This window comes from Aspergillus pseudotamarii, assembly GCF_009193445.1.
Source record: "Aspergillus pseudotamarii strain CBS 117625 unplaced genomic scaffold BDV38scaffold_30, whole genome shotgun sequence".
NCBI classification, from domain to species: domain Eukaryota; kingdom Fungi; phylum Ascomycota; class Eurotiomycetes; order Eurotiales; family Aspergillaceae; genus Aspergillus; species Aspergillus pseudotamarii.
In genome coordinates this window covers 63,933-91,418 of record NW_022475044.1, presented here as the reverse complement: position 1 = coordinate 91,418, position 27,486 = coordinate 63,933, and the positions used below count along the sequence as shown (strand labels likewise).

The 27,486-nt window shown below is 49.9% G+C and overlaps 12 protein-coding genes across 12 annotated transcripts; 4 read left to right on the top strand and 8 right to left on the bottom strand.

The window, feature by feature from the left end:
• Positions 1 to 196: 196 nt before the first annotated feature.
• Positions 197 to 2,253, bottom strand: BDV38DRAFT_271603 (uncharacterized protein; the record flags this gene model as incomplete). Its single annotated transcript, XM_032057346.1, has 3 exons — positions 197 to 1,123; positions 1,174 to 1,433; positions 1,467 to 2,253. 3 exons carry the CDS (start codon positions 2,251 to 2,253, stop codon positions 197 to 199), a joined length of 1,974 nt encoding a protein of 657 aa, XP_031913050.1.
• Positions 2,254 to 3,331: 1,078 nt separating this feature from the next.
• On the top strand, positions 3,332 to 5,330 carry BDV38DRAFT_98704 (putative ribosomal assembly complex component Ipi3). The gene is made up of 2 exons (XM_032064226.1): positions 3,332 to 3,748; positions 3,832 to 5,330. The coding sequence occupies exons 1-2, from the start codon at positions 3,401 to 3,403 to the stop codon at positions 5,227 to 5,229; spliced, it is 1,746 nt and encodes a 581-aa protein (XP_031913049.1). The 5' UTR covers positions 3,332 to 3,400; the 3' UTR covers positions 5,230 to 5,330.
• Positions 5,331 to 6,008: 678 nt separating this feature from the next.
• On the bottom strand, positions 6,009 to 8,596 carry BDV38DRAFT_271601 (putative RNA methyltransferase-domain-containing protein; the record flags this gene model as incomplete). Its single annotated transcript, XM_032057345.1, has 5 exons — positions 6,009 to 7,095; positions 7,185 to 7,333; positions 7,406 to 7,483; positions 7,576 to 7,629; positions 7,802 to 8,596. 5 exons carry the CDS (start codon positions 8,594 to 8,596, stop codon positions 6,009 to 6,011), a joined length of 2,163 nt encoding a protein of 720 aa, XP_031913048.1.
• Positions 8,597 to 8,817: 221 nt separating this feature from the next.
• On the bottom strand, positions 8,818 to 9,607 carry BDV38DRAFT_98687 (uncharacterized protein). The gene is made up of 3 exons (XM_032064225.1): positions 9,506 to 9,607; positions 9,365 to 9,446; positions 8,818 to 9,244 (listed from the first exon to the last, which is right to left on the bottom strand). The coding sequence occupies exons 1-3, from the start codon at positions 9,553 to 9,555 to the stop codon at positions 9,038 to 9,040; spliced, it is 339 nt and encodes a 112-aa protein (XP_031913047.1). The 5' UTR covers positions 9,556 to 9,607; the 3' UTR covers positions 8,818 to 9,037.
• A 321-nt stretch (positions 9,608 to 9,928) lies between these two features.
• BDV38DRAFT_247799 (putative siroheme synthase) lies at positions 9,929 to 12,475 on the bottom strand. The gene is made up of 2 exons (XM_032054695.1): positions 11,455 to 12,475; positions 9,929 to 11,403 (listed from the first exon to the last, which is right to left on the bottom strand). Exons 1-2 carry the CDS (start codon positions 11,777 to 11,779, stop codon positions 10,055 to 10,057), a joined length of 1,674 nt encoding a protein of 557 aa, XP_031913046.1. The 5' UTR covers positions 11,780 to 12,475; the 3' UTR covers positions 9,929 to 10,054.
• Positions 12,476 to 12,776: 301 nt separating this feature from the next.
• BDV38DRAFT_271599 (proteasome regulatory particle lid subunit RPN5) lies at positions 12,777 to 14,466 on the top strand (the record flags this gene model as incomplete). The annotated part of the gene is made up of 5 exons (XM_032057344.1): positions 12,777 to 12,860; positions 12,915 to 12,971; positions 13,033 to 13,269; positions 13,324 to 13,812; positions 13,867 to 14,466. 5 exons carry the CDS (start codon positions 12,777 to 12,779, stop codon positions 14,464 to 14,466), a joined length of 1,467 nt encoding a protein of 488 aa, XP_031913045.1.
• Positions 14,467 to 14,573: 107 nt separating this feature from the next.
• On the bottom strand, positions 14,574 to 15,636 carry BDV38DRAFT_247796 (alpha/beta hydrolase). Its single transcript, XM_032054694.1, has one exon. It carries the CDS (start codon positions 15,539 to 15,541, stop codon positions 14,693 to 14,695), a length of 849 nt encoding a protein of 282 aa, XP_031913044.1. The 5' UTR covers positions 15,542 to 15,636; the 3' UTR covers positions 14,574 to 14,692.
• Positions 15,637 to 16,257: 621 nt separating this feature from the next.
• Positions 16,258 to 17,358, top strand: BDV38DRAFT_247794 (uncharacterized protein). The gene is made up of 2 exons (XM_032054693.1): positions 16,258 to 16,655; positions 16,796 to 17,358. The coding sequence occupies exons 1-2, from the start codon at positions 16,600 to 16,602 to the stop codon at positions 17,091 to 17,093; spliced, it is 354 nt and encodes a 117-aa protein (XP_031913043.1). The 5' UTR covers positions 16,258 to 16,599; the 3' UTR covers positions 17,094 to 17,358.
• A 744-nt stretch (positions 17,359 to 18,102) lies between these two features.
• Positions 18,103 to 19,371, bottom strand: BDV38DRAFT_247790 (40S ribosomal protein eS27). The gene is made up of 3 exons (XM_032054692.1): positions 19,282 to 19,371; positions 19,045 to 19,107; positions 18,103 to 18,965 (listed from the first exon to the last, which is right to left on the bottom strand). Exons 1-3 carry the CDS (start codon positions 19,282 to 19,284, stop codon positions 18,783 to 18,785), a joined length of 249 nt encoding a protein of 82 aa, XP_031913042.1. The 5' UTR covers positions 19,285 to 19,371; the 3' UTR covers positions 18,103 to 18,782.
• Positions 19,372 to 19,637: 266 nt separating this feature from the next.
• On the bottom strand, positions 19,638 to 21,949 carry BDV38DRAFT_247786 (aminoalcoholphosphotransferase). The gene is made up of 7 exons (XM_032054691.1): positions 21,481 to 21,949; positions 21,407 to 21,416; positions 21,192 to 21,349; positions 21,089 to 21,135; positions 20,935 to 21,030; positions 20,217 to 20,881; positions 19,638 to 20,162 (listed from the first exon to the last, which is right to left on the bottom strand). Exons 1-7 carry the CDS (start codon positions 21,618 to 21,620, stop codon positions 20,040 to 20,042), a joined length of 1,239 nt encoding a protein of 412 aa, XP_031913041.1. The 5' UTR covers positions 21,621 to 21,949; the 3' UTR covers positions 19,638 to 20,039.
• Positions 21,950 to 22,352: 403 nt separating this feature from the next.
• On the bottom strand, positions 22,353 to 24,517 carry BDV38DRAFT_247779 (NIPSNAP family protein). The gene is made up of 2 exons (XM_032054690.1): positions 23,275 to 24,517; positions 22,353 to 23,192 (listed from the first exon to the last, which is right to left on the bottom strand). The coding sequence occupies exons 1-2, from the start codon at positions 23,954 to 23,956 to the stop codon at positions 22,708 to 22,710; spliced, it is 1,167 nt and encodes a 388-aa protein (XP_031913040.1). The 5' UTR covers positions 23,957 to 24,517; the 3' UTR covers positions 22,353 to 22,707.
• Positions 24,518 to 25,194: 677 nt separating this feature from the next.
• On the top strand, positions 25,195 to 27,437 carry BDV38DRAFT_271595 (putative pyridoxamine phosphate oxidase; the record flags this gene model as incomplete). The annotated part of the gene is made up of 3 exons (XM_032057343.1): positions 25,195 to 25,311; positions 25,387 to 25,977; positions 26,562 to 27,437. The coding sequence occupies 3 exons, from the start codon at positions 25,195 to 25,197 to the stop codon at positions 27,435 to 27,437; spliced, it is 1,584 nt and encodes a 527-aa protein (XP_031913039.1).
• Positions 27,438 to 27,486: the final 49 nt, after the last annotated feature.

Here is a 27,486-nt window from a genome sequence, read left to right as displayed (position 1 = left end):
TGGAAGCGACAGAGGTCTATGCAACTTGGAAGTGCAGCAGACAGAAAAGAAAGGCAGGGATATGAGCTGAGATAAGACAATTAGAGAGGGAATATACTTGAACCTGAGAATCGCGATTAAGAGAGAAGAAGGCAGCAGTGGGTCTCATAAGGTCAATACATCGAGTGGGCATACAGAAGTTGAAAGGAAATACAGTCTAGGCTTTGGTCTCCAGGACCTGAGTTAAAACGAGCACAGCGGACTTTAGGGTTGCGTCGTGCTTGCGACATATAGCAAACAGAAGGTCGTCAATTATTCGGTCTAAGTTTTTGTTGAGCTCTCCACTCCGCGACCCCAATACCCTATCTCTGACTCGCGATGGCGATGACGGGGCAAGCGGTGTACATAACATAGCGCTCGCTCTCTCGGGGACGGTGTCAAGACGAGACAGGGTGGGGCGATGACCATGGTTTGCGGTTTTTCGTTTAGATGATGCTAACGACAGCACGTAGTTCCGCGCTATTAGTGCTGCACATAGACCATCTAATAGATTTTCTGCGGCATCTGGAAAGATTTGGCGAAACCTCCGCAGGATGTCCTTTTCGTCACTATGACGAACGAGTATAATGACCGGGGATGTCAATCTAAGCATGGTGCGTGGGAATTCCTTGATCGAATGTTCCAGCTGATCCATTGCCCATTCATGATCCCACCATTTCTTCAACTCGCCATTCTCAGCCGTGTCAGATGAGGGCACAGGTCGCCGAGGCTTTGATGGCGAGTTAGCTTTGTACGCTGCATCTGGCCGTGGAGGTGATTTTGGCGATGCAACACTGCGCATTGGCTTATCGCGGATAGCGGTGTCACTGATGCTCCCTACTGAGCTTACATGGATGAAGCCATCCTCCTTGTCCGGCTTAGTGTCACCCGGGGAATCACAAGATGCATCAGTAGTAGAATATCCGCTGTCTGACATCTCCAATGGTGTGTCGGGGCTGAAGGCAGATATTTCTTGATGGCCTAGATCCGGTGTTGAAGGCACTGGTGGCTGAGGTGGGGTTGGAATGGAGCAGCTCATGGCGGGAGAAGATTGTCGCGAAATGTCAACCAGCTTTGGCTTGGTTTTGCTGGCCACCGCAAACATCTAGGATAGTGTAAGTAAATATTAGATCAACAGTCTTAGAGAATGCCTACCACTGGTTCGTCCGCAGGAGCCTTCATCTCGCGTTTCCGTTCAGGTGGCGGAGGGCTCTGTTGAACTATCTGTATTCTTCTTCTGTTGTTTTCCTTCGACTTTTCTCCGGTAGTCTCGAATTCCAGGGGAGCTCTTTGGAGCCAGTCCTCACAGTACGAAAGGTTACTTGGGACCCAGCTTCCTTCACTCGATACGGTTCCTGACCGACTCCGCTGCGTTTCTATGGAAGAACCGGAAAATGTTCTCTTCTCGAAAGCATCTACATCCGAAGAGAGAGCTGGCGAAGACATGCGCGGGGAAGCAGTAGATACTGGAGTCCATTTTCCGTCGTTGGTGCTATATTGCTTCATCAAGTTGGAATGTGCCATGTGTACATTTGTTGTGTCCCCTGCTCTTTTTGGAGTCGGGTCGTTTCTGTGGGTGCTGTAGACCTCACTCGAAATTGTCGTTGGCGTATATACGCTACTCTTAGGGGTCCCATGGTCAGTGTCTAGGTCTGAGTCCGGCTTGGGGGAGAAATATGCGGAAGACGGCGAGGGCTGTGACTCCCTCGAGTCTGATAGAGGAGGACTTGGAAGCAGTCCAAATGCTTCCATATTTGTCTTCGTAATGTGCTGGTATGAGCGACTAGTCCGCAGCGCTTGATTTCCGGATGGAGGTCGCGATAGCCTGGACTCTCTGGCCGCGGACTGGATGCTTTCCACCGATGGAGATGATGGTAAGCGCAGTTGAAAGGGTTGCTTCATCCTGCGCACAGACCGAAATGGCGAGGCGGGAGTGGCAGATAGCCGCTCTGTTGATCGTTTGGGCTGCGCCGTGTACTCAGTTTGCTCCGGGCGAGGAGATGTCGAAGGAATGAATGAGAGAGAACTCTGCGCTTGTTGCCTCCTCCAGGGTTGAAATGTTGGGGAATAGCGAGGGTAAGCTATATCGTTTCCTTGGGCTGTGGGATCTTCATCTGTTACGTAGTACGAGGTGGTGTTCCTGTTCGCGTAGGTGGGAATACTGTTTGTCGAAAAGGCATATTGGTGATGGGAGAATTTTGTGTTGATATCCATATTTGCGAGAGCGCAGTCCATAGTGGACATGCCGGGCGAGGAATGTAGAGTAAATAGAAACAGGGACAGATCTTCAAACGATGATTTGGATACCCAAAATAGAGCGAAGCAACAGCTGTATGATCTACAGAGGCGGCCAGCGAGACCTTATACGAGCAAGCGAAGCTGCACTGAATCATCCCTTGGCTACCTGGCGGTCACAAAATACTAGATGCCGGGCATGCGTCTTTGCCCCCTTCCAGAGGGTCACCAAACACCCTGGAACATGAGTGAACTGTAAAGGGTCGCGACGCCTACTGTCCTTGCATTCCAGAAGAGGTGAGATCGAACAGCCGCGATGATTATTGGCTCTAAGCCTCGATATGCGCCACCTGCAGGAGCGTCACAACGTGGAGGATCCGCTCTTCAGGGCCATTGCAGTTCGTCATTATGGAAGGAATGAGACAAGCCGCGGCAGGGAAGCAGTGAAAGTCCCTAAAACGACTTGAACAGGACGTCACGGGCCTATCTTAAGCAGGACTGTTGCACCGGGCAATCAAAATCGGAGCCCCTAGAATGACCCCCTTGCTTCTGTTGCTGTGGGTGCGGTGATTTGCTCCATTATTGGAGGTGGCCGCAATATCCAGCATGTGCAAAGCCTCCAATGGTTGGTCTGTAAATGCGGAGATTTCGAGTGTCAATATTAAGATGCCACAAATGCCATCTGGCGGCGCGCGATGCCTTCTTGAAATGTGAGCTTCGTACCACGATTAGCACCAATGCCCAGACTACTACATCTGCTGTGGATGAAGGCCATGTTTCATGTTGACGAAGGAGTAGACCGCGTATACCAGGGATCAAACCCAAGGAGGTCTCTTAGAAGGGAGACCAGGGATTCCTAAAGAATCAACTCAATGTGATTCCCTTAACAGTCCAAAAAGGACGCAGGGAAAAGTACTACGGAAGGAGAGGACAGAATGGAATAGTAGCTCGATAGTTCATCTCCCTTTTTGGGGCGATCAATCACCTCCGAGACAAACAGTGCAAACTTCCACCTTTATCGCTGCTTTTATCGCCGATCCAAAGAAGAAAAAAAAAATGTAGAGCGGGAAAAAGAGCAGGAACATTGCCCTTTACTCCACCCCTTTTGACTCGAATCGTCTTTCTTTGCCCTTCGACAGCTCTCCTCATGCTATCGGAGTGCTTTATCGCGGCTACCCTGACGTCAGGCAAAGCCCCGGCGTCAGCGAGTCTCCGCGATGTAGGGATCTGCGTTCATGAGTTTCAACCATCACCCAACCTACGCTCCACCTTCAAGAAGAGCTCGACTCCGGCCAATTGTCTGGCTGTGAGTCCGTCACATGTGTACGCAGCTCAGGCAGAGAAAGCCATTGTTCATGTGTACAGCAGAGAAAAGGGCAATCAAGAGGCGGTTATTCCCTTCCCGGAGCGCATTCGCAGCCTTGCGATTGCGGGGAGCAAGAATGGCGACGTCTTGGTCTTGGGTACCGAAGGGGGCCGTCTGATCCTATGGGAAGTGAGTTTAACTTAAATCTACTGCGTCGCTATGCGGGGAGGAAACGATTGGTCAAGCAAATCTAACCTGAGCTCTATTAATAGACTTGCACTGGACGTCAAGTCGCGACGACAGCATCCCATTTGAGCCCAGTGACCGCCCTGGTCGTTGACCCCAGTGACAACTTCATTCTATCCGGCTCGTCCGATGCCAGTATTCATGTCTGGTCTTTAGTCGACATCCTCTCTTTCGCAAAGCTCCCGTCTGGTCGGGATCGGCGCCCACCAAACTCCCCCATCCGTACATTCTCGAACCACCGCGCTGCTATCACATCACTCGCCGTGGGACATAGCTCCGGTAGATACAATATCGCCGTTTCGACAGCGCAGGATAACACAGCCATCGCTTGGGACTATCACACCGGACGCGTCCTACGGACGTTCCTCCTGCCTTCCAGCGCAGTCTCCCTGGTCCTTGATCCAGTTGACCGCGCATTCTACGTCGGCTATGAAGATGGTAGCATCCAATCAGTGGACTTATACAAAGCCCAATCCTTCCAACATCCTCTCCACGACTCATCGTTACAGTCTACCCCCGCCCAGCCCTCCGCGGAAGAGAAATGGTCCCCACCGTCCGTCGACTGCGGCGCCGCGCAGTCCCTCTCACTCTCTTACGATGGAATGACCCTGCTATCCGGCCACCAGAACGGAAAAGTCCTCTCATGGAATGTTGGAAGAAAGAAATACGCCACGACCATAGCCGACTACACACATCCCGTGACGAACCTTCATATGCTTCCATTGGCTGGTCTTCCCACTCCCGGCCATGATCTGAAAAGAGTAGCACACACAATCGTCAAGCCGCGATATGACAGTAGCCTGTCAGAATCATCTCAAGCTGCAGGCGCCGTACCTGCCGATTACACCTTCAGCACCCACCTCCTCAACTCAACATCATCCAAGCCCGCCACAGCAAAGAACATCGATGGCACCGAGCGAACAAACCAGTTCACAGAAGCTTTCACTCAAGCTGTCTTCCCCGATTCAATGATCGAAGAAGGTCTCGCCGAGCTAGCTGCCTTTAACCAACCGGGAGGCAGTACTGCCCAAGGCTCGCCCATGATGACACAAGCCACGAATTACGAGGACCTCGCAGCAAAGGATTCCCAGATAGCGTCCCTAGAAAACGAGCTTGTAACCCTCAAAAAGAAAACAACAGCTAACGAGGCCGCCCGTCAACTCACCACAGACGAGGTAACAAAGCTCCGCTCCGACCTCGCCAATCTAACCGACTACGTCAACGAACTTCACCAGAAACAAGACCAAGCACAGCGAGAAAAGGTCCTTCGGCAAGCCCGGAAAGAAGAACGCGAAACCCGCAAACGGGAAGCTTGGTTTGCGGCTGAGAAGAAGGGAAAGAAAGGCGATGCCGTCGTTCGAAGAATAGAAGCCGAGGAAGCTATGCAGACCAGTGACTCGGACGATCAGAGCGGCGATGAGTGATTATTCTTTCCTCTTTCCTAAACTCTGTCGCGTTGCATTTTCTCCTTCCTGTCATAATCCTTTCTATACACTGTGCACGGCACTGTCATGTCCAATTTATCTTGATTTACGAAGGCGCTATGGTTCAAAAGTTCAGGTTCAACTTGATAGATGGTGAGAGGCTCGTTAGGTTATACTTTGTATGTACGCATTGTATATATGAATGACTTATGCTACAATTGCCATACTGTGGCGCTTATCCTACCTTCTATTGTTTCGTCGAAAGGAGGTAACTGGTAAATGGACAATCCAACAACGGCATGCCTTTGAATGGAATGTGGTGCCTTTAATTTCCAGCATACGCTATACTAATTTCCCAGACTCCCATTCCAGATGCATGGCCAAAGATAGAAGAATAAAATGTGACACGACGGAATTCCAAAATAACGTCGCATCATCAGTCCACCAATGAAGTAAAAGGACAAAATACCAATACGTACTAGGAAAGTCAACTGATCTGCTGGAGCAGTGCGCATTCTTTGCGTGACAAGATTGACAGGGCGCGTTTTTGGGTGACAGGAGTGACAAGTCGCATTCTTGAGCGTTTGATCGTTGGTCAATGGCTTGATGGCATACTTGGTGGTGGCAAGAAAATGATGCCCGCTGCTGGCCAAAATAGTCTTGCACATCCGTTCCGGACGGTACATAGCAGAGCAAAGGAATGAATCAAGAAAGACAGGGCGAAGCATGAACCTCACCTAGAATGTGCCAATACAACACTACTTGTGGTTCGTCGAAGATCAGAAGCTCCTCGGTTTATACGATGGTCTCGGCCGATGGGTACCTTCCACTAAGCCCCGAAGACTCGTCAGGCCCAGCCAAACAGCCTCTTCGGTGCGGATGGTTCTGCTCCCTTGGCCAGGAAGAAGGTTGACCCAGTAATCGAAAAGCTTCCCGGCTTCGGTCGGGCTGATGTCCATGTCGCAGAGCCGAGGGTCGTTGTGGATTGCTGCTTCGATACCTGCTACACCACCGAACACAACAAGGAGATGTTTATAGTCCGGGGGGATTTTCCGCCGGTCATAATTATCATGCTCTTGTTGCTCTTCCTCTAGAACAGAATAGACCGGGGCACCTCGCTCGGACGTTCCAAAGGAGAGGTCGTAGCCCCCGTCGAATGGACATTCAGTGAACACTGACGACAAAGATCGGCAGCGACGCACATAGTAGCCCCAATAGTACCCTGCTTCAGAACGAGGGGCAGACGGATGTACGGGTTGCGCATAGTGCTCGGGACCATGCTCGGAGAACCGGACGGTTACGCGGGCATATTCAGGCAACTGGATGTCCGGGAGGACGACCTTCTTAGGAAGGCCGGTATCGACCACAGTAGCACTAAAATTAGTAGGGCTACTGGATGAGTAGCGGCGGTTAGAATGATAGTTGCTCATCTGTGGACTATGCTTCCTCTGCCCGCCACCATCGGAACTAGATACTGCAATTCCTTCACGGTATTCACACCATTCGTTGGCGCGAAGATGGTGCGGCATGTCGAGGCTAGGCAGTAAGCCAGCTCCACGAAGATTCGGATGCATCGGAAAGAGATGTTTACGAAGATATGGCGGGGTCTCGAGGTATGAAAGTATATGGGCCAGAAAGTGCGATGGGTCGGAGTATGCGGTACACCCTTTGGCGTATGAGTCGTTACCGTTGAGTTCGTTACTCGTTTTGTCTATAGGGGACTCGTAAAAATCGCGTTGGTCGTGGTACTCGTCGCGCGGACTATTCTCATCGTCATCAAACACCACTACCTCATCAACACAAAAGACGGCGAGAGCACGTGCGATGATACCGGCCAAAAGAGTCTTTTGCTCCACAGAATGAGCACTTCCAAGAGCCTCGTCAGTATCACTTTTCCACTGTCGGTCCTAGCGGCAGAGAAACGAAACTAGTCACGCGGCATGGTCTATACATACTTGGCCAAAATGCTGCCTGGAAGAGCGACAGTCAATGTATGCGATCGGCCGCCAGTTGGGGTAAAAACGGCGGTAGGCTTTGAGGTGAAGGCATTACTCGAAAAGACATTATGATCAGGCTGACCGTGATCGTGAGAGGTCTTACGTTTCTAAGACGACCAATTGGGTCAGTAACTGGCGGTAAAGGATGTGGAGTTGAAGTCAGAAGAGTATATATATACCTTGGGAACGTTCGGACGTCGCATCGTGGGCCGCGGGCGAGGGGACGAAGGGGGCTTTTGAGCAGACAATGAGGGGCGCTTGGGATAGTAATTGGTGTTTTGCATGGGATCGCAAATATTTCACACAAACACCCTTTGACTAATCGACAGGTCTATTAGTTATTATGGACACCAAGATGGTTTGACCGATGAGGATGGTTCCTGATGACGTCGGTCTCCACCGCCTTATGGAACCTTTAGCGCCTGTCGCACTTTAATTTGTCTACCCTTTCATCATCCAGAATGGAAGGTCTACAGGTTCAGGTACCACTACCAATCAGTTTCCGATTCGCTTGGGATCATCAGGAACATGCCAAATTTGGCGCTAGGCCACTATCACAATGCCTTCTAATATACGCCCTGCTGCGCTCCTTGCTCACCAGCTGCTTCTCCTCTCAATTCCTGCATGATCTTCACCCCGGAACTAGTGCCAATCCGCTCGGCTCCTGTTTTCAACATGCGAATACAATCCTCCGCTGAGCGCACTCCTCCACTAGCTTTAACCTTACATCCATTACCTACCGAGCCCGCAGTGGCTCGCATGAGGGCCACGTTGTCAATGTTGGCACCGGGCCCATTGAATCCCGTGCTAGTCTTGATAAAATCAGCCCCAGCCACATCTGCAATGACCGACCCCGCAATAATCTCCTCCCGCGTGAGCTGCGAAGTCTCCAAGATGACCTTCAGTTTGATCGGCGACGGGGCTGCCTTCCGCACACCCAGTATATCTGTGTAGACATCCGTATATTTTCCGTCCTTCAACAGAGGGTATTTGAGAACCATATCCAGCTCGGCGGCTCCCTGCTCAACCGCATCCCGGGCTTCCTGCTCTTTCTCGGAGGTCTCATACATGCCCTCATGGAATCCCACAACGCAAGCCACCTTCACATCAGAACTTCCCTTGAGTTCCCGTACCGCGCGACGGACATGGTTTAGGCGGACGCAGACCGTCGCAAACTGGTATTGAAGGGCTTCGGCGCACAGCTGGTCGATTTGCTGTTCCGTCGCAGTCAACGCCAACTGGGTGTGATCGATGGTACGATTAACTTCGGATGGCAATGGTGTCTTGTATTCAGGAAAAGTCTCCGGAAGCGAGTCTTTTGTAGTAGAAATCAGAGCAGCCCATTCTGCGTCGTCTTTTGGGATAGACATCTTGCTGTAAGGGTAACTATCATAGGTTAGGCAGATGCGCCCTGTCAAAAATTATCGCGAACTCAACCAACCTAAGACTTAGACTCTATTCCAAACGTTTAAGTGGTTTTAAGACACGTTTGATTAGGTCGTGAATTTCCGGGGACAGCGAATTTCTCTCTCGTAAAATGCGGAGAAATGCCATCACGTGATAATATATCAATCAACATCACATGGAGATGAGCTACCGCAGCGTATGCTCGCGCAAGTCATTAGAAAATGGTTGTCTCCAGATTCCAATCAGAAGCACTAGAAATGTAGAGCGCTCATCCTATCGATAATAAAGCAAAGGATATAGTAACCGGCATAGTAACGATCCAACCCAAAACCACGATTGCCCATCGCGCCATGCGCAACACTCCTTATGAACCCTCAAGAACATCAAAACCCCACTGTTTACACTCAGCGGCAACTCTTGCATTCTGGCCCTCGAACATCATCGACGCGCCCAATCCTCCTAGGTCCAAATCCACCGGGTCCGCCGCCGCCGCCGCCGCCGCCTCCGGAGCCGGATCCACCGCTGCCTCCCCAGCGAGCTCTTGTATTTGGGTGATTCTGAGAACGATTGACATTGAATTGCGAGTTCTGCGCCGCCGTGTACGGGTCAAGCTGTGAATCATGTCAGTATGATATAGGCAAGTATGACGGTGGCGGGACAGGGCGAAGTTACTGAACAGCGTGGAAAGATGCGGGTAGTGTGGCGACTAAAGGGAATAATTCATCACGTACCGAGAAAAGGCTCACGAAATAGAGGCCGAAGAAGATATAAATGTTCTCGATAAGGCGGTTGATGCGAACCCAGAGGGGCGGGCTGAGATAAGGTACAGTCTGTGAGTTGTTATCCAAAGCGCAGAATGGCTGTCTCCTTACCTTCCGAGAACCTGTCCATTGGACAAATAGGTTTGAGGTTTTGACGACATGATGTAGTAGCAACCAGACAGTGTTGGTTTTGTTAATGACGGTAAAGCGTGGTGGTAAGTGGCATTCATGAGATGGGGATTGGCGTGCTTTATCTTAGCGCCGGAACTCGTGATTCTGGTTCCACTTTTAAGTCAAAGGTTTTCATATCGGGTAATTTAACTAGTGACCGTCTGAGGTCCCGTCAAAGCCAGGCAGGGGTAACAGTCTTACCTAGACATATTAAAACTCGGTATCTCGCATTTAACATGTCTTACGAACATACTACTACGTCAACTGAGAAGTTAGCCGTGTACATAATGAAATCTTACGCTAACTACTCTTCTATCTACTCCACGATACCTAAAATACATATAGAAAATCGAACGACGATAATAATAGGCAACATCCTTCTTTAAAATCTAGTACATATGGGTATCTATCTCTATATACAACTCCAGAGCTCCAGGGCCTTCCCGCGACATCGTCAGCCATAAAACGTAATTAGAAACGTAGTCTTGATTAATCATGTTTCTGGTCGTTCTCCGGGACTATCTCATTCTGCAGGTCGTCCAAACCACGGAAACCTTCTTCAACAGTCCACTTCTCGTCCTTACGAGGATGTAAGATGTGGCAGCTAGCCCCAACGACTAACAATCCCGGTGGCCGTGAGCCCTCAGCTTCAAATGCAAGGCACACATTTTCTAGAGTAGAACGGATCACTCGCTGATCAGTGCAGGAAGCCCGCTCAATAATCGCACACGGAGTATCCTTGGGCCAGGGAGTTCGTAGGCGCGAACCTTCCTGGGGTAGCGTAGTCAACGACTCCACTAGCGCCGATAGTCGGTGCAATGCCATCAAAAAGACCACTGTTTGAGTGGGAACGTAGGTAGGAGGCTCGGGAGCTGCACCCTTTCTTCCTGTGCCAGTGCAGATCAGGACCTGGTCGGACACACCCCGATGAGTTGCTGGTATATCTGCGAACAATGAAGCGCTCAGAGCGCTAGTAATCCCGGGCAAGACAATTGGAGTATACCCTTCACCACGGAAGAATTCAAACTCTTCACCTCCTCTTCCGTACAAATACGGGTCTCCCTGCTTTAACCGAAGAACATACCGTCCCCGACGCAGTGAGTCCAGTCCCATTTGCAGGAATTCCTCTTGCGCTTTATCCGCATTCCCAGGGAACTTCCGTGCAATATGAACTTCTGTTCTCCGCGGAATTAATTTTAAAACAGGCTCTGGAACCAGTTTATCCGCGAGAATGATGTCTGCATTCTGAATCGCATTGTAGGTTGCTCGCGTGAGCATGTCTGGATGTCCAGGGCCCGAACCTGCCAAAACAATTTTCCCTTTCTTTTGTAGGTGACCCACCCCATTGGTGCTATCCAGGTCATTTTTACCAGAGTATGCTTGAAGAATGGTATCAATATCAGCATCACTGATAGCTGCGAGTTTTTGAAGAGGCCAGTATTCGCATATTTGGGAGAGCCAGCGGATCCGCCGTGTCTTTGCGGCAGAGATGTCATCCTCGGTTACTAACTTGTTGAACGTGTGGCTTTGACCGGTAGAGTCATCCTCGTCTCCTTCGAGGGGTGCAGTACACAGACCTGCTGCATAGTCCTCCGCCCAGAGGCGCCTTCTTACCGCCCCCAATCTGTCTATTGCAGTACCAAGATTGGAGGGAAGAGAAGAAGAAATTTCTCTCCTTAAACGAGATGCAAGCTTGCAACCACGCCCCGATGTCGTTATCCCAATATGGAGAGGGCCATCTGAGTACGTAGAAAGTAAGCTAAAAGTACACAGCTCTGGGGCATCAGAGACATTGACAGGGATTCTAAGACGCCGACAAAGCTTCGAGATGTGTGCACCTATCAGGTAATTAGTTCATATTCCTCGTAACTTTTGAGATCAGCACATACTCAACGGGTGGTTCCCACCAAGGGTGATAAAAACCGTGTCAACAACATGGTCGACCTCTTCCCTTCCAAGAGACTTCAGGTCGTTATCTTGGAATTCTCTGCGTACCCATTGTACAGAGCCATTCTCTATACGCTCAGACAAGCTGAAATGCAAGTCTCCAGCGTCTGGCGCAATGATGACTGGCTTTGCGCCAGCTTCTAGAGATTTCGCACAACGAGCTGCAGCAAGAGGGTTTCCACCGATAATCAAATGGACTTGAGATTCAGCATAGACGGCCGTCAGCAATGGTGCTGGAGATCCGTTATCACACGATGCGTCTTTCATTGTGCCAAGTTGCCACCGCAGGTAAACCCTGCTGTTCCTAATGGCCTTTCTTAATGTACTAACAAGATAATTGTGAAGATGTGGGAGGCCAAAATCAGCGAGAACCGAGTGATTTTTATTCCTTTACCCCACAATCACCGAAATGGCAGAGGGGCTCTCAGTCAATATGATTGCTTGCGGGCACAAATGTCCGCGGAAATAGGCTCAACGCAACCGAATGAGAGGCGAATTGGAGATAAGGATTGAGTTTCTCCTGACAATCACAGTTGCGCAGTCCGATAAGCCTATCTAGGCGATTAATAAAGCAAATCCCATGTACCACAGTAGTTATCAGTCATCTGAAATTGTGACTCTTTCTTTTATATACATTTCTCTGTAGTTCCCAATGCGGTTAAAGCGATATTGCGTGATCGTGCATTTCGTTGCTTATCTAAGCCCCGCACTGGTCATCGCGAATCAGCCTGAAGCTCATTAGCTGTCATCGCGATGAGGGTGTTTGCACAGGTTGACTGCCTCCTTTGGCTATGTTTCTCACTGATCAGCTAGTTATGGTCGCTGCAAGACAGCCAAAGGTGCAGCATGTTAGAACACTGGAAGGATCCAATAGGGAACTCCTAGGACTTCAGTTCAAGACAAGACTGGGAGTGACATAGAATACCCATGATGCTCATCCGGGGAGGAAGATGCTATAGAAAAGTAAACAAGGAAGACCAGGACTTGAACCTCCTTAGTACTTCTCATGGTGACCTTGACCAGACTGATGCCTTAGTCACCAAGTCTAGAGTGTATGTCACGTGATGTAGAGCTTCGGGCAGCTTGACTGGCAAGACGTCAAGCTCCATGTTCGTTCCCATCCTCAGCCCGTCATTCCGCCATCAGTTATCTCTTCTCACGAACTACCTCTCATCCCTCGGTTTCGGATCATTTAATTCATTTCACTTGATACCCTATATCATAAACTCCGAAACCGTCAAACTCAGTCACAACATCCGTCATCATGGCTGACGGACTATTGAAGGCGGAGAAGGACTTCTCCAAGGATGCTGACAAGCTGATCCCCGAGGCCGAGCAGATCGCCAAGGTTGGATTCGCTTTGTATAGCTGCACTTGAGTGTGATGCTGACATGACTGGTAGACCGATGCTCAACGTGCGATTGATAGTCTGCTCGGATTGGAGAAGCAAGCGAGACAGGTATGACATATGACCGCCCCTGTGTGATGCACTGCGCGATACTGACGGAGTTTTTATACAGGCCTCTGATCTCCCAACTACATCCCGTCTTCTCGTCACGATTGTAACGCTCAGCAAGAACTCCGGAGACTGGAACCTTCTCAACGACCAAGTCCTTCTTCTCTCCAAGAAGCATGGCCAGCTTAAGCAAGCCATTACAAAGATGGTGCAGGTGGTTATGGGATTTTTGGATGAGACACCCAACACGGATGTGAAGTTGTCTGTCATCCAGACCCTCCGGACTGTGACTGAGGGAAAGGTGGGTTCCTCGAGAGTCTCTTTCTGTCCAGTGTATCGCTAATACACCGTACAGATCTTTGTCGAAGTCGAAAGAGCCCGCGTCACCCGCATCCTGTCGAACATCAAGAAATCCCAAGGCGATCTCAATGCCGCCGCTGACATCCTCTGCGAACTGCAAGTTGAGACATTCGGATCCATGACTAGAAGAGAGAAGACCGAATTTATCCTGGAACAAGTGGCACTTTGCATAGAGCGTGGCGACTGGACACAAGCAACAATTTTGAGCCGCAAGATCAATAAGCGTTATTTCAACCGCAAGCCGAAGAAGAGCCCCGAGGAGATCGCGAAGCTCAAGAAGGAAGCCGAAGAGAGGGAGAAGACCCGTGGTCCGGATGAGCCCCCGATGGAAGTTGACGACGACGTAACGGATCTGAAGCTCCGCTACTATGAACAACAGATCATCCTTTCGAACCATGATTACAAGTATCTGGATGTGTGTAAACATTATCGGGAAGTGCTGGATACAGAGTCGGTAGAGAACAACCCAGAACAACTGCGAGCAGTAAGTATTCTTGTATGACTTGATCTTGTCGGTTGTAAGCTAATGACCACATAGGTTCTTGCCCGGATTATCTACTACATCATCCTGTCTCCGTATGACAACGAACAGTCCGATCTGTTGCACCGTATCCAATCGGACTCTCGAATCTCCATGGTCCCCGTGGAAAACCGGCTTCTGAAGTTTTTCACCATCCACGAACTGATGCGCTGGCCGGCCATTGGACAGCAATTCGGCCCCCATTTGTGCAATACCGACGTCTTCAGCCCCAAGCCCAGCCAGTCTGCAGACGACCAACCATTCAAGCGGTGGCAGGATCTTCGCAAGCGAGTTATCGAACACAATGTCCGTGTCGTGGCCAAATATTACACGCGGATCCAGATGGGCCGGTTGACTCAGCTTTTGGATTTGACTGAAGAGGAGACGGAGAAGTATATCAGTGAATTGGTCACATCGAAGACAATCTATGCGAAGATCGACCGTCCCGCGCGGCTGATCAACTTCGCCAAGCCGCGCGATGCTGATGATGTGTTGAACGAATGGAGTAGCGACATGAAGAGCCTGCTGGGGCTCTTAGAGCGCATCGATCACTTGATCACAAAGGAAGAGATGATGGCCCGTATCCTCCCCACCCGAGAGAAGGGTAAGGCTCGTTAAATGGGTTAGTTTAGAAAGTGGTCAGCGATTATGAATCGGCGCTGGTTTCACGGCGTGTAAAATTACGAGACAGTATCTAGAAATGGATTAATGCTTTTGCATGCTATATACAGGATGCTGCGCCGGCTATTGCCATTTCCCCAAGCTAGTCGTATATCATCAGATAGTCTCCATGATGTCTATAGAGAAAGACAAAGTAAAAATATTCTAAATCTAGATATATAATCTAAAAGGGCAAGTCCATATCATTCACATCCTCCTCCTCAGCATCCTTCTTGTTACCACCCTCCAACTGCTCCCTAATAAACCGCACCGCAGCATCCAGATACGGCCTCTGACTAGGCAAGAAATGTCCACCAGGATGCCAAACAACCTTACCCTCCTTCTCCGGATCCCCCGCACAAGCCTCAACCAACGCTCTACTCCTCGACTCCTCAACCACAGCATCCAACGACCCCAAAACATGCAAAATTGGCGTCTGCAACGCCGGACTCTCATAGAACCCCCGATACCGCGCCCCGGGCGACCGAAACCCACTATAACAAAGCGCAAACTTAAAAGGTGGATGATTCAACCCCTCAAACGCCTTCGGAAACGGCACCCCCGACACAACAGCATCCGCCTCACCCTTCCCCTCCGACGCAACATTCGCATCCAAAAACCTTGCAAACGCCTCCTTCCGGCCCGGCTCGAGCAACGAAACCACCATAGCGGCCATGGCCGCGCCCTGCGAGAACCCGATCACGCCGTCAAAGGGCCCTTCCTCGGACATTACTTTTGCGACGGCGGCCAGTCCGTCCTCGAGACCGAGGTATTCGGGCGGCGAGGCGGTGTTGGAGCGCCGGAACCAGCCGTAGGCTTCGAGGGGCTCGGCGGGGGTTTCTTGGGAGGGTTCGTAGCCCGGAATGTCCGCGGGATTGAGGCGTAGGGGGCCTGTGGGGTAGGTTGCTGTTACGTCGTGGAGAGGGAAGGCTTTGGTGAGGTGTTTGATTAGGGCGCGGCTTTTGGCGTGGAAGAGGGGGCCGGATTGGGTGTAGCCGTGTAGCATGAGGAGTTTGAGGGGTTGTTTGGACATTTTGACTTCTTTTCTTTGTGTTTTTTTTAGTATAAGTTGAAAGGGGGGTTCGGTTCGGAGGGGTTGATGAGGAATAGTTGGGATAATGATTGATTGATATTGATGTGATCGGAGACTAAGTATGGTTTAGTTGAATTGCATTGTAGAGCCGATAAGATAAGAAAGGCGGGAAATGGTAGCATTATTTGCTTTTTCCCCTCGATGGTATAGAAACAGACCGGCCTCACCAGTTTGACACTGCAGTACAGGATGTGGAACTTAATTAGAGTCTCATCCTAGCTATAGTAACCTTCTATAGCTGCCTGAGTAATGCATCTAAGTTTAGTATCTTCGATACCCTGTCTTAAAGGCACGTACATGCATGTAAGTGATCGTAGGTATAACTACACCTACGTCAGAGTCATGCACTACGGGAGTATATAGCATAGGACCTATAATAACTTGAAGTGAACACGTCCACCATACGATGTATACTATTCATTCTCTTGGAGTTTTTATTTGCGAGATGAGTCAAGGATGATCCATTACACTGCAAATTTAGGCCCCTGGAGAGGTTGGCTTACCATATTAGAGGCTTAACATTGCGAAACCATGAAACTAAACGTACGGGCTCAGAGTGTGTGCTTTTCCTTGGCAAGTTTCAGGCATTAATATAGGCTGATATGCGAAAGTGTATACTCGGAGAGGCACACCGTCAATAACTAGTAACTTGTGGTGTCTGAACTACACGGACTGATTGCTCTCAGTACCAGGGCTTGTATACATATTTTGTCCACCCGCATTTTTAGCATAAATCTTGAAATCCACAAACCAACACTCTATACCCCATATTTTTCTTAATTTTTAGTCCACCCTGCACTAGTTCGATTTCTCTGTCCCTGTAAGGACCAATTCAGGTACAAATCAGGCGATAAGATAAGGCCACCCAAGGTGGAGAAAAGAAGTTTGAACCCCTCATTAAGTTTCATGAACATCAACAAAAGACATCCATTTATACAAAATCTTAACATCGTCAGTATCCGTTCTTGTCAGATCAGTAAAACCCAAAAATCACCAAAATGACCGACGCAAGCACAATCCAGACCCTCGACACCCGCATGGGCGAGTTCCTGGCGTACGTCACATAACATAACTCATTTCTTTTCCTTTACATCTCATCGCAACCATATTTGTCAACCCAAAGAGATAAGCCAAAACCATGACCAGAAGAAGTACACACAACCAACAACAGCTAACCAAGAACATCTCAAACAGAGCCATCGAATCCCACCCGATGATGACAGGCAGCCCACCCCACCCAACAGGCTTCTATATCCATGACTTCATCCGTAACACTCACACCAAGCTAAGGAGTATTGACGCCCAGAAACTCCAAGCGGCAGACTCTGCCACCGTCAAAGAGTTCCAGGATATCCGGGCCCGCAACGTGCTCGCTGAGCAACTGATCGAGGGCAGCGGGCCGATGGCACAGATGATGCTCATGATGGGGGGAGGTCCGCTTGACTTTGGTGATGCGATTAAGCAGAAGGCTCGGGCGGTTAATTCTATTTAAAGCTTGTATATGTATTGGTTCTGGGATCATGGTGTGTGTGTATGAGATAGGAATAGGTTTGGTATAGAAAACTAGGGGTTTGGCTTGCCTATGGATGTGACTGTGTAACCATGATTGACTCCGTTTCAGGGTTAATAGTGTGTGTGTATGCAAAGAAGGGCTTAGGGGTTTTGAATATGCCTTTTGGCTACGTAAGAGACGGTTTGTCTCTTTTTTTACTTTTCGCTCCCTCCAGGATACAATGATATTAACAAGTATGACACTCTGTATACAATCACTATAGGTCTCATAGTGTCAAGAATAATATGATATACAGGCATACAAAGTTAACTTGATGAGGGAAACTTCATTTTTTCAAGTAGACCATACAAAAGCTAAGAGACAAAGTAAAAAGGAAAATGAACACCGACAGCGATGGTGATGACAACACTAACCTCATTGCTCAAAGCTACCTCTACTAACCAAAATAGTCCTCCTCAGTCTACCCCCGTGACCGAGAAGTTGGCCTTAAATTAAGGCTTCTCCAGACGCCCAATTAACGTTCAGGACTTGCACCACATGGGCGAGAACCTGTTGATTTTGCTTGCTACGTCTGGATTAGTTCAGTATTAGTGTGAACGGGACGGTAGGAAATAATAACCTAGTCGAAGCTCTCTTACTGGATACCAGGCGAATGTCGAAAGGAATTTAGAATTGAACTACCAGTGCAGGCATATTGCATATTCAAGGTTCTTCAACCGAAGGAAACTGAACCCCGGAATTGAAGATAGAGGGGGAGAAGGAAGTCCGTATCTAATTACAAGGACTTTGTTTTTTAGACTCCACTGTGGAGCAGCCGCCTATCTATGCTACGGCGTATAAAGAGGCCTAGGACGAATGTGGCCTAAATCGTACTCCACCATCTAAAGGAATATACACCATGTCGGCAGTGGCTGGTTCGACTACTCTACAGTGGGACTTGGAATCTACGGGGATCTCTACGGGGGTACTACAAGGGCAATCCACGGAATAATCTGGAACATGAATACAATTGCATAGCATCGAGGGATGTACACGGCTTGAACGTCCTGGTCAGATAGGCTAGCCTACAACAGGACCGTATTTCTACATCCTGCCAAAACCAAGCGCCATCTGCCTGACTGGATCCAAGTTTCACCCGTAGTCACATCCGCCGTCCTAGCAATGCCAGTAACCAGCTATTCATCTTCGTCATAGGGGAGAATCCATACTCAATCCCCTTGACATCCGAATACGTGAATCAACCGGCAACGCTCATGCAGATATGCCCCATGGTAGGATCCACCCGTCATATCCTTCCATGACGGGAGAGGTGTCGGGAGAAGATGATGTCGTACGGATCCCACAGCATAAACAAGAATAAAAGCAAACAACGTTTCGATAGTAGTCAAAAAAGAGGCAAAGGTTGATATAGTATGGACCGATCATTGCCAGATATCCGGAACTCCCTCCATGTACGCTTTTTGGTGGAAACTTGGTATAGAAATGGCTGCGCCTGCTTGGGTACTTCTCATTTCCCTTCGAACCTTTGTATTTTTTGAGGGGTTTTCTCGCAAGGGGGCGAGGACTCCATCTTCTATCTGAGTGTTGCTCAAAAAAAAGATTAGATTAATCCATCGAAAAACGCCACATGTCTTTCATCATCGCTCCAGCCTGGTTGCGTCGTGACATCTACTTTCTGCGGAAAGAGCAGCCCTCAGTGAGACGGGCCTTGCCACCGGTGGGCTGGCAGAGGACGGTCGAGCAGCCGGCGCAGACGACGACGGTCTGGGCGTGGGAGAAAACGGTGGTGATGGTGAAGCAGCCGGGGCACTTGACGTCCATGAAGAAGGAGCGGGGAGCAGGCACAAGTTGCTATAATGTCGGGGGGGTACCAGTCAGCTATCCAACCCACCAACTCTGCATGTTCCCAGAATTGGTTGTCTTATCATACCTTGAGCTTGTGCTTGCGGGCCTCGGCCTGAGGCGTAGGGTTGAGAAGGTCGACCGCGAGAACCTGTCGGGGGAGAAAAATTCTTGTTAGCAGCGTGGACTTGGATGATTTCGATAGGAGCGGATTTCGGGAGGCGACGGCGATGGCGAGCACGAGAGGAAGAGTCGCACTCTTGATCTTTGCTTATGTCGAAGGATATCCGCGAGGTAATGGGTGGACAAAACGAGCAGAACCTACCATCTTGACGAGACTAAAAGTCGATCAGCGATAAAAGTTGAATGGTGCGCTGATGGAGATGGCCTGCTTGAAGGGTGAGGAACGAAGAAGGTGGTCTCGTGGAGAGGGCAAACTCTGAAGGGAATTCACTGCTCCCGTTCAACCCACTGGCCCTTTCTGGGAAAATAGGGCTCAAGCCCTCGCTAACACTACTCCTTTCAGGAATCTTGGCGTGTCCGGCAGCTTTACCCCGTACCGTTTCGAATCTCCCCCAATCAGCAGCCGCATTTCTGCTTACCTCACGAGGTCCCAAAGGTCCTTTCCGGAATGGACTCTTCCAGAGCAATCACATTATCGCCATCGTCATTCCTCTCCCTTCTATCTCCACGTACTGTACTGTACGGTCCCTCTCGTCCCATGGATCCTTGACCCGATCTGGCAACCAGACATTCGACATTTTTCCCCAATATAACGTTACAACATTAAGGTAGTATTTTCTATCAACTAAACTAATCAAACATTTAGACATCACATGTGACACAAAGGTTTCCAGCCCATCTGCATCTCAGGATGAATGGCCCGGCATTTTTGGTCTTTTTTATACAGCTTGACGCCAATTCGCAGAAGGCCAACCCAATGCTCCAATGCCTTGACCCGAAACATGAATCTAGCGAACTAAAATCAGAACGAAGAAACTCTCCCACCTGTTTATGACATACCCACCCACCATGGAAGTTCTTCGCATAGTTGACATGCAATTGAAATCTTGACACTATCTCTCAGCTCATCTTCTTCTCAACTGCATCAACTTGACCATTCGCGGTTTGCTTCTCAACATAGGGGTGCTTGATAGTGAGGCACCAGATGTCTATGTAGTCACATATCGTGGTGATAATGTCAAACTGTTGTCTGATGAGTATCGAGCAAAGGAACATGTGGGGACATGAGGAACTTACGATAAAGCTTCCATAAACACCAATCGCCAGACCGAGGCATGCGTACATGAATGCAATCTGACCGTCACCGCCGCCAAGTGCGCTGGGCCACAGACCGAACACAGGCCCAGCGCTGTCAAGCACAGCAAGTGCAAGAGGGCAAAGAAGCACGTTGAAGTATGGGAAACTGGCCTTGACCAGGTGTGCAGTGATCATCCTTCCCACCGCGTATGCGTTGACCAGACCCACGTAAAGGGCAAATGGGACCATGTGGTTCTCCAAGATAGTCGGTTGCAGATAGAGATAAGCCGGCACGAACGCCCACACCGCAACAAGAGGAAGGAGACCAAAGAGCGGCGCAATGGGGTCTTGCCCACGCTCTCTCCGAATTTGCATGACATGCACAATACTCGATCCAGTGGCGAAGAAGAGCACAATCGCGCCGTAGACCAGATACCACTGCGTAAAAGGCATGTCATACAGCTGCTCCGGGATGGTATCCAACTTGGGAACACCGACGGTCTCCAGCATTGACTGATGCCAGAAGCTACCGCCTCCCATGTAAGCCGTGAGGCCGAAGACAAGGCAAAGCGTCAGAACACCTTCCACGGGACCAGAGATAATGCCGAGAGTAAGCACTTGGGTGTAGTACTCATCCCAGGTCTGAACATAGAATGTCATGGTTGCTGTTTCACGTTAGTTCCCTTGAAATTGTCTCCCGGCAAGGAATTCAACGTACATCCCCAAAGAGTCACAACAGTAGCCCATGACTGGCCAAAATTCATGGCCGCACAGAAGATCAACACTCCCAAAGCAGTGTTACACGCATCGACGCCTATATGTTGAAAGATGAATTAGCGCTGGTTTGCCATACAAAGGTAGGTTTGCCTCACTGTGGTCGAACAGCTCGCCTAGAGGACCACTTTGCTTAGTTCTCCGCCTGTTATGACAGGATTAGCGTCGTATAACTATCAACAAATGAGTAGAGGCCCGTACGCTTGAATACCGTCTACTCCATCAAAGGTCTGGTACAAGAACAATCCCACGGCGCAGCTGGCATAAACCCAAGACGGACAGTCTTGGTCTAGAGTAGGGTTGTACCATAGTATCGTGAGGAAGTTAATTACCACAAAGAAGAAGCCAGTTAAGGTGATCTACCAGTCTTCAGTTATTCCCTGTTCTTGCCATGAGCCGGAGAATTAAAGACTTACGGCGTTAGGACTAAGGCAAGCAGGCTGTTAGCCAGGCTGGATACCGGTTGGAATGAAGAAGCGTCACTACTCACGCCATGCTCATGGGGAAACACTTGATCACGACATTGTTATAGAATGGTTTCAGGACATATCGGCTTATTAGCGAATGGTCGACTCCCGCATAGCGGTATTCCCGCAATTTGGGCAGTTGATGCTGCCGGATGTACACCATGTTGCGTTGGTCTTGTTTCCAGGGAGAGACTCTTCTTGTCCGTCCGGCTACGAAGAGTACGGTGGGAAGAAAGACTTTGATTTTTTCGCTGGGGGCCTTGGGGCTTTACAAAGATAGCGGTGAAATTAAGGACAGTAAGGCAATGTGTCACTCCGAAAGGGGGTAGGACAGGACTAGAGACAAGGGAAGGTCTGGGACTAGTTGTTGGGCTGTCGAAAAGACTTAAAAGGCAGAGAAGGAAGCCAAAGAGAAAAGGAAGAAGCGAAATACGAGCGAGACGAAAGAAAAACAGGATACGCGCAGCTCTTGTTGATTGATGTTCCCTTTTAGTACTAAATTTTTAGTAGGTATTAATTACTTTTTTTTTCTGCCGGTCAAAAATCGCTATTTAGCAGAAATGCCGCGCGGGGAGTCGCAAAACAACCCGAGCGTCGAAACTACGAGAGTCGTCAGAATTGAAGTTGGTGGAGAAATTCTGCTGGCTTCGGCAACCCACGTGTGTCCTTTCATTCGCTGGGTGTATTTTTGTTGGGAGGACCGGGTCATCTCCCAAGACCGCTGTGCATCCCACAGGACATGGTCACTTTCGTGATCGTCATTCATCATTTGCAGAAAAAAGAGGGGTAGGGAAAGCATGTTAGTAGCAACCCGAGGCAGCATATGAAGTCCATCGGGCAAGAAGTTATGTGACACATGGAAACTTGGGGCAAAGACTGGGGGAACAAATGTTCTCAAATAAATTTCTAGATACAAAGAGAAATGATATGACGATAATGCTAGTGCGGGTTGGATACACTAAGAGCCCTATGGCTGCTTTAGTTGAAATTCGATAGTGGATAGTGGAGCGACCAAGCTTTCCGTACTCCGTAAATAATGCCCGAAACTTGGAGCAACCGTTACATTCTTCCCCCAGAGATCGGCGGACTCTGTTCTCCAAACCATGCAGTGTATTTGCGCCCCATTGATCTCGGTCCATCCACAACCTTGATGCTTGGTTTCCTTCGGCAGAGTATTTGGCGTGCACTGGGCGTTCCCCGAGGACCTTACCTGTCATCGCAAATCGACTGGACTATGGGGTGCAATGCACTTAGCCAACAGGGCTCCATGGCATAGGAATCAGAATCCGGCTCTGCATGCTTTGGATGAGAGGGACAGTCTTGTGCACCGTCTCTGCCCATCCTTCGATACCCCATGACTGCTCCCGGCAAATCTTGCGTTCTTCGAGGTTCGCAAATTGCCAGAGGTGGTGCACAGTGTTCAAGTCACCAATTTGAACGAACCAGGCACCGACTCCCTCCATGACTTCGCGCCGAGCCCTGAGGCCCGTTCGCCAGTGCGATTCCCACTCCAAGAGGTTACCGGGGTGAAGCGTGTAGGATCGGAGTTCGAAAAGGCCGCCCAGTCGTCGGGGTGGGGTCGTTGGCCAGAACGAGAATTCCTGCATCAGTGATGTCTTCTTGCTCTTGATCAAGCTCTTCAGCTTGCGGTCAAATTCAGGAAACTCCGGATGGCGGGAGATGTTGTGGAGGGACGCATGATAGCCCTCATACCGTTGGTACTCCCAGATATGGACTGCAGAACTAGTATTAGCATTCCGAATTCACAGACAAGGCATGTGAGGGGTCAGGAAAGGGTCGAGCTTGATTGGAGATACCGAAAGTGTCATTATCCCCCACTTGCGTCCGCCAGCTTCCCACCAGATTCACCTTGTTTTCCTCAGTGCCGGCCATGCGGGGATACCACTGCCCTACCAGATCAACATATTCGTCTACTCTATCGGGCTTGACCTCGTGGAAGACGATCGAGTGGACGTATTTGCCGCGAGCGAGGACTTGGGAGAACGAGCGTTCGATATCCTTGTCGAGTTGCTGGCCTTCCTTCGTTCCGTAGATGAGCGAAGACAAGGGACCGCGCTTAGGCAATTGATTGACTTCTAGCTGATGTTCCTCTCCTAGAATACGGTGGGTAGAAAGTGAGCCCAATGCCTTATTATCAAGAACTTGGGCAGCGTCAAAGACAGCAGGGCTATAGTTACTGCTCGCATTGCTCGCACCCGGAGCAGTGGGAGCGGTAGCGTACTCACGGAAGCGATCACGGGACACAGGGGATGATGAGGCAGAGGCAGAAGCAGAGGCATCGACAGACTGACTCTCTTGCTGTTCTTTCTTTTTGCGAGCTACCTCCAAATTCTCGCGAAACTCCTTCTGACGCGCAGCAAATTCCTCGGCTGAAGTGGGGGTGATGTCACGAATGGAGGGAGCGCGGTAGGCAGTAGCAGAGGAGCTCAAAGGCCGGACCAGTGAGGACACCGGTCGGAAAATGCGTGGTGCGAGCATGCTTGTTTATCGTATACAAAATAAATGCTGTGCAGACAAAAAGAAATGCTGAGACAAATGCTTCTAGCAGAACAGAAAAAAAAAGGGCAACTTTCGAAAACAGGACAACCACAACAGTCGTTTAGCAGCGAACCGAGTTGACAACAGCGATACGACGAGTCGACACAGCTATGAAAAGAACACAAGAGGGGATTTAAGAGAGGGGAAGAATGGGGAAGCACAGACGAAAGACAGGGGTAAGGTTGCTGTCGACACGCGATGGCTTGCCGAACGGTTAAAAAGGGAGGTGTTGCAGGAGTTACACTCGAATCAAATGAGAACAGTTAGTTGTTCGTCAGCGATGATCAGGCGGAGAAGAGTAAATCCAGACGATGGCTGCCGGATACTGCCCACGGATCGTGACAGGTTGCAGAGTTAGTAAATTAAGTGACACACGGATAGCAGAAGATGGAAGAGCTGATAGGATGGGAAGTGGAAGAAGGTCGAAGGCGAAAAGCTGGGGAAGCAGCTTGAGTGCGGGGAAGGAGTCTTGACTCTAGCAGTCACGACACCCAATACTACTTACTACTAGTACATACATACCTTAGCAGCTAGTACAGCCACACTTACGGATTGGGCTACTTAGAGGAACAACGTCACCAATTGCAGTCCATGTTTAGAAACGTATGATCCAGCCCACAATCGAACAACATCTCCGACATTATCGGTTCGCTCATACCCAACGGGAATGCTCTGTAATTTGCTATGTTCTCGCTGATCTACAATGTGGATTGCTCCATAACTTAGGTTATTATGACGAAAACGACCCTTATCCTGCTCCACGTCTATTAATTTCAAACATATCGGGGGCAAACTACTTTGTAAGCCACTTTGGATCTGCGGGAGTATGTCTACTCGACGTAAGGGGATAATTACTAGTGCTGAGTTCTCCGTATTATAGTACTACTAATTACTCCGAAGTATTACTGTCCATAAAGAGCTCAATACCCGATGACGTCGAAGGGAAAGCAGCAACCGCCAAATGGCCCGAGCTCGATCCGAACCAAAGCGGACTAGTGTTTCCGGCTCAATGCGGTTACGACCGTCGAATCCCCGCCACAGCTTCATGGGAACAACGCTCGCTTTTCCCTCTCTTTAGCGGCTCAGCCTGTATCGACAGCTAGGATCGACGATCGGAACTTCTGTGTGAACATTGTACAACGTTATAAGACTAGTGTCGTATACGCTGTGCTGACGCTATGACGGATACCGTGAACCCTCCCCTCTCATATGAGGCATCAGCCTCGACAACTCATCCGCATGTGGCAACCACGCTGCCCCAAGAGGTCATTGCATGCTTGAAGAATTCACGATTTGTAGGTTTTTGCTCTACAAATTGATTTATTTTGATCTTTGGTTATCCTATGGAGACAACGACTGACTCTCGGTAGCTTCATCTGGCAACATGTGACGGCCTGACCCCTCATGTCTCTCTCATGTCCTATACCTACCTGCCCTCGACACCTTACGACCAGTACCCCACGATTATCATGACCACAAATCCCTCCTCTCGCAAGACCAACCATCTTTTGACCAATCCCCGAGTTTCCCTGCTTGTCCACGATTGGGTGTCACACCGTCCGCCCACCCGTGCACCCAACCCCGGAGGTCAGCGCGACGGATCCCCGCCTCCGGCTGCGACCCGTTCGTCCTTGGCCAGCCTTCTGTTGAATCTAAACACAAGCGCATTATCAAGTATCTCTACCACCATCGCCGGTTCGGCTCGTGTCCTGGAACCTGGCTCTGAGGAGGAAGCTTGGTGCAAAGAGCAGCATCTGGAGAACAACACTTTCGAGGAAGAAATGGGACTCTTTGGCCAGCAGCAGCAACAACAACCCGGCCAACGGAGGCCCAGTATCTCCATCGACGGTGACGTCCGGGTGGTCACCGTCCGGGTACGTGAGGGTCGGATTGCCGACTGGAAAGGAGGCGTACGGGACTGGCAGGTTGTCCTGGAAGGTGAAGGCCAACCTGCGCCGCTGGTCAATGGGACCTTGGAGTCGCAATAGCTGTAGTTTTTCATGTCGCGATGAGTCCACTTTCCCTCGGCAGTACCAACATGGAATATTATCGAGTGGCTGACAATTTGATACATTTATAATTGACATGTATTGAAGCCTTTCTTTTCCCGCATGTGTACAATATGACAATATCACTGCGATACCTCATGCGATAGCTCTAGCATTCTGCCAGTCGGTGATCTATATAGCCGGAGTTAAGATCATGACTGGGCCATTTAAACGTTACAGACTTCATAAGGCATACACAGTACAGGGATCAAAAGAGACAAAAAAAAAGTACCTATCAGACACAAACCACTACCGGCCATAAAGTAATAAAAACAAAATTCACTCAACCCTCGTACTAAAACTGATCACCAATAATTATCGACATCATCGATCACATGATCACGCCCCAATACTACATACTCCACATCCATCAATACAATCAAACCTACCAGTAATGCCCATCAACCTCCAAATACAACAAGACCACCACCACCACGACTCCAAGCTAGCCAACAAGCCCTCAATTGCACACACCCAGGCAATGCACTCATAGACAGACATACCACATCACCCAAAAAACAAAAACCACCACCACCACCAAAATGCGTCTCGCCCACCTCCACATCCCAGACATAACATCCTTCACACGAGTCTCCAACCTCCAACAAACCCTCACGACACGCCTCCTCGCCCACAAAAAGCTCATTCCCAAAGATACGCTCCCAAGCATAAACCCCATACAACCCCCGGACCCAACCATCATAACCTTCACCCCGAACCCCGTCTACACAACGGGCCGCCGTGACCTCCCTCCCTCCAACACAAGCCCCACAGCACACCTCTCACTACCCCCGGCGCTTGAGCCGATCCGCTCACTCCTCACCTCCGCCAACGGCGCAGAGTACCAACCCACGCTCCGCGGCGGGCAGACGACCTACCATGGCCCCGGGCAGATGGTAGCGTATACGATCCTCGACTTGCGGCGATTGGGGCTCACGCCGAGATGCCATATCCGGGTACTGGAGAATAGTGTTGTGGATGTGTTGCGCGGGTATGGGGTCCGGGGATTAATCACGGAGGATCCGGGGGTGTGGGTGCCGCCGGTGAGTGGGGAGGGAGTGCCGAAGAAGGTCACGGCGGTGGGGGTGCATCTGCGGCGGAATATTAGTAGTTATGGGATTGGATTTAATGTGACGGAGGAGCCGATGTGGTGGTTTAAGCAGATTGTGGCGTGCGGGCTTGAGGGGAGGGAGGCGACGAGTTTGGAAGCGCAGGGGGTGTCTGGGGTTGAGGTTGGGGAGGTTGCGGAGCGCTTTGTGAGGGCGTTTGTGGGGAGGGTGAATCAGGATTTTGCTTGTGGTGAAGGTGCGAAGGGGGAGAAGATTGAGGGCGTGTATAGGATTACGGAGGAGGATGTGCTTGGAGTGGATTAGAAGGGTTGGTTGGTGTGTTTGTACAGATAGAGCTTCTGAGCTGTGTAGC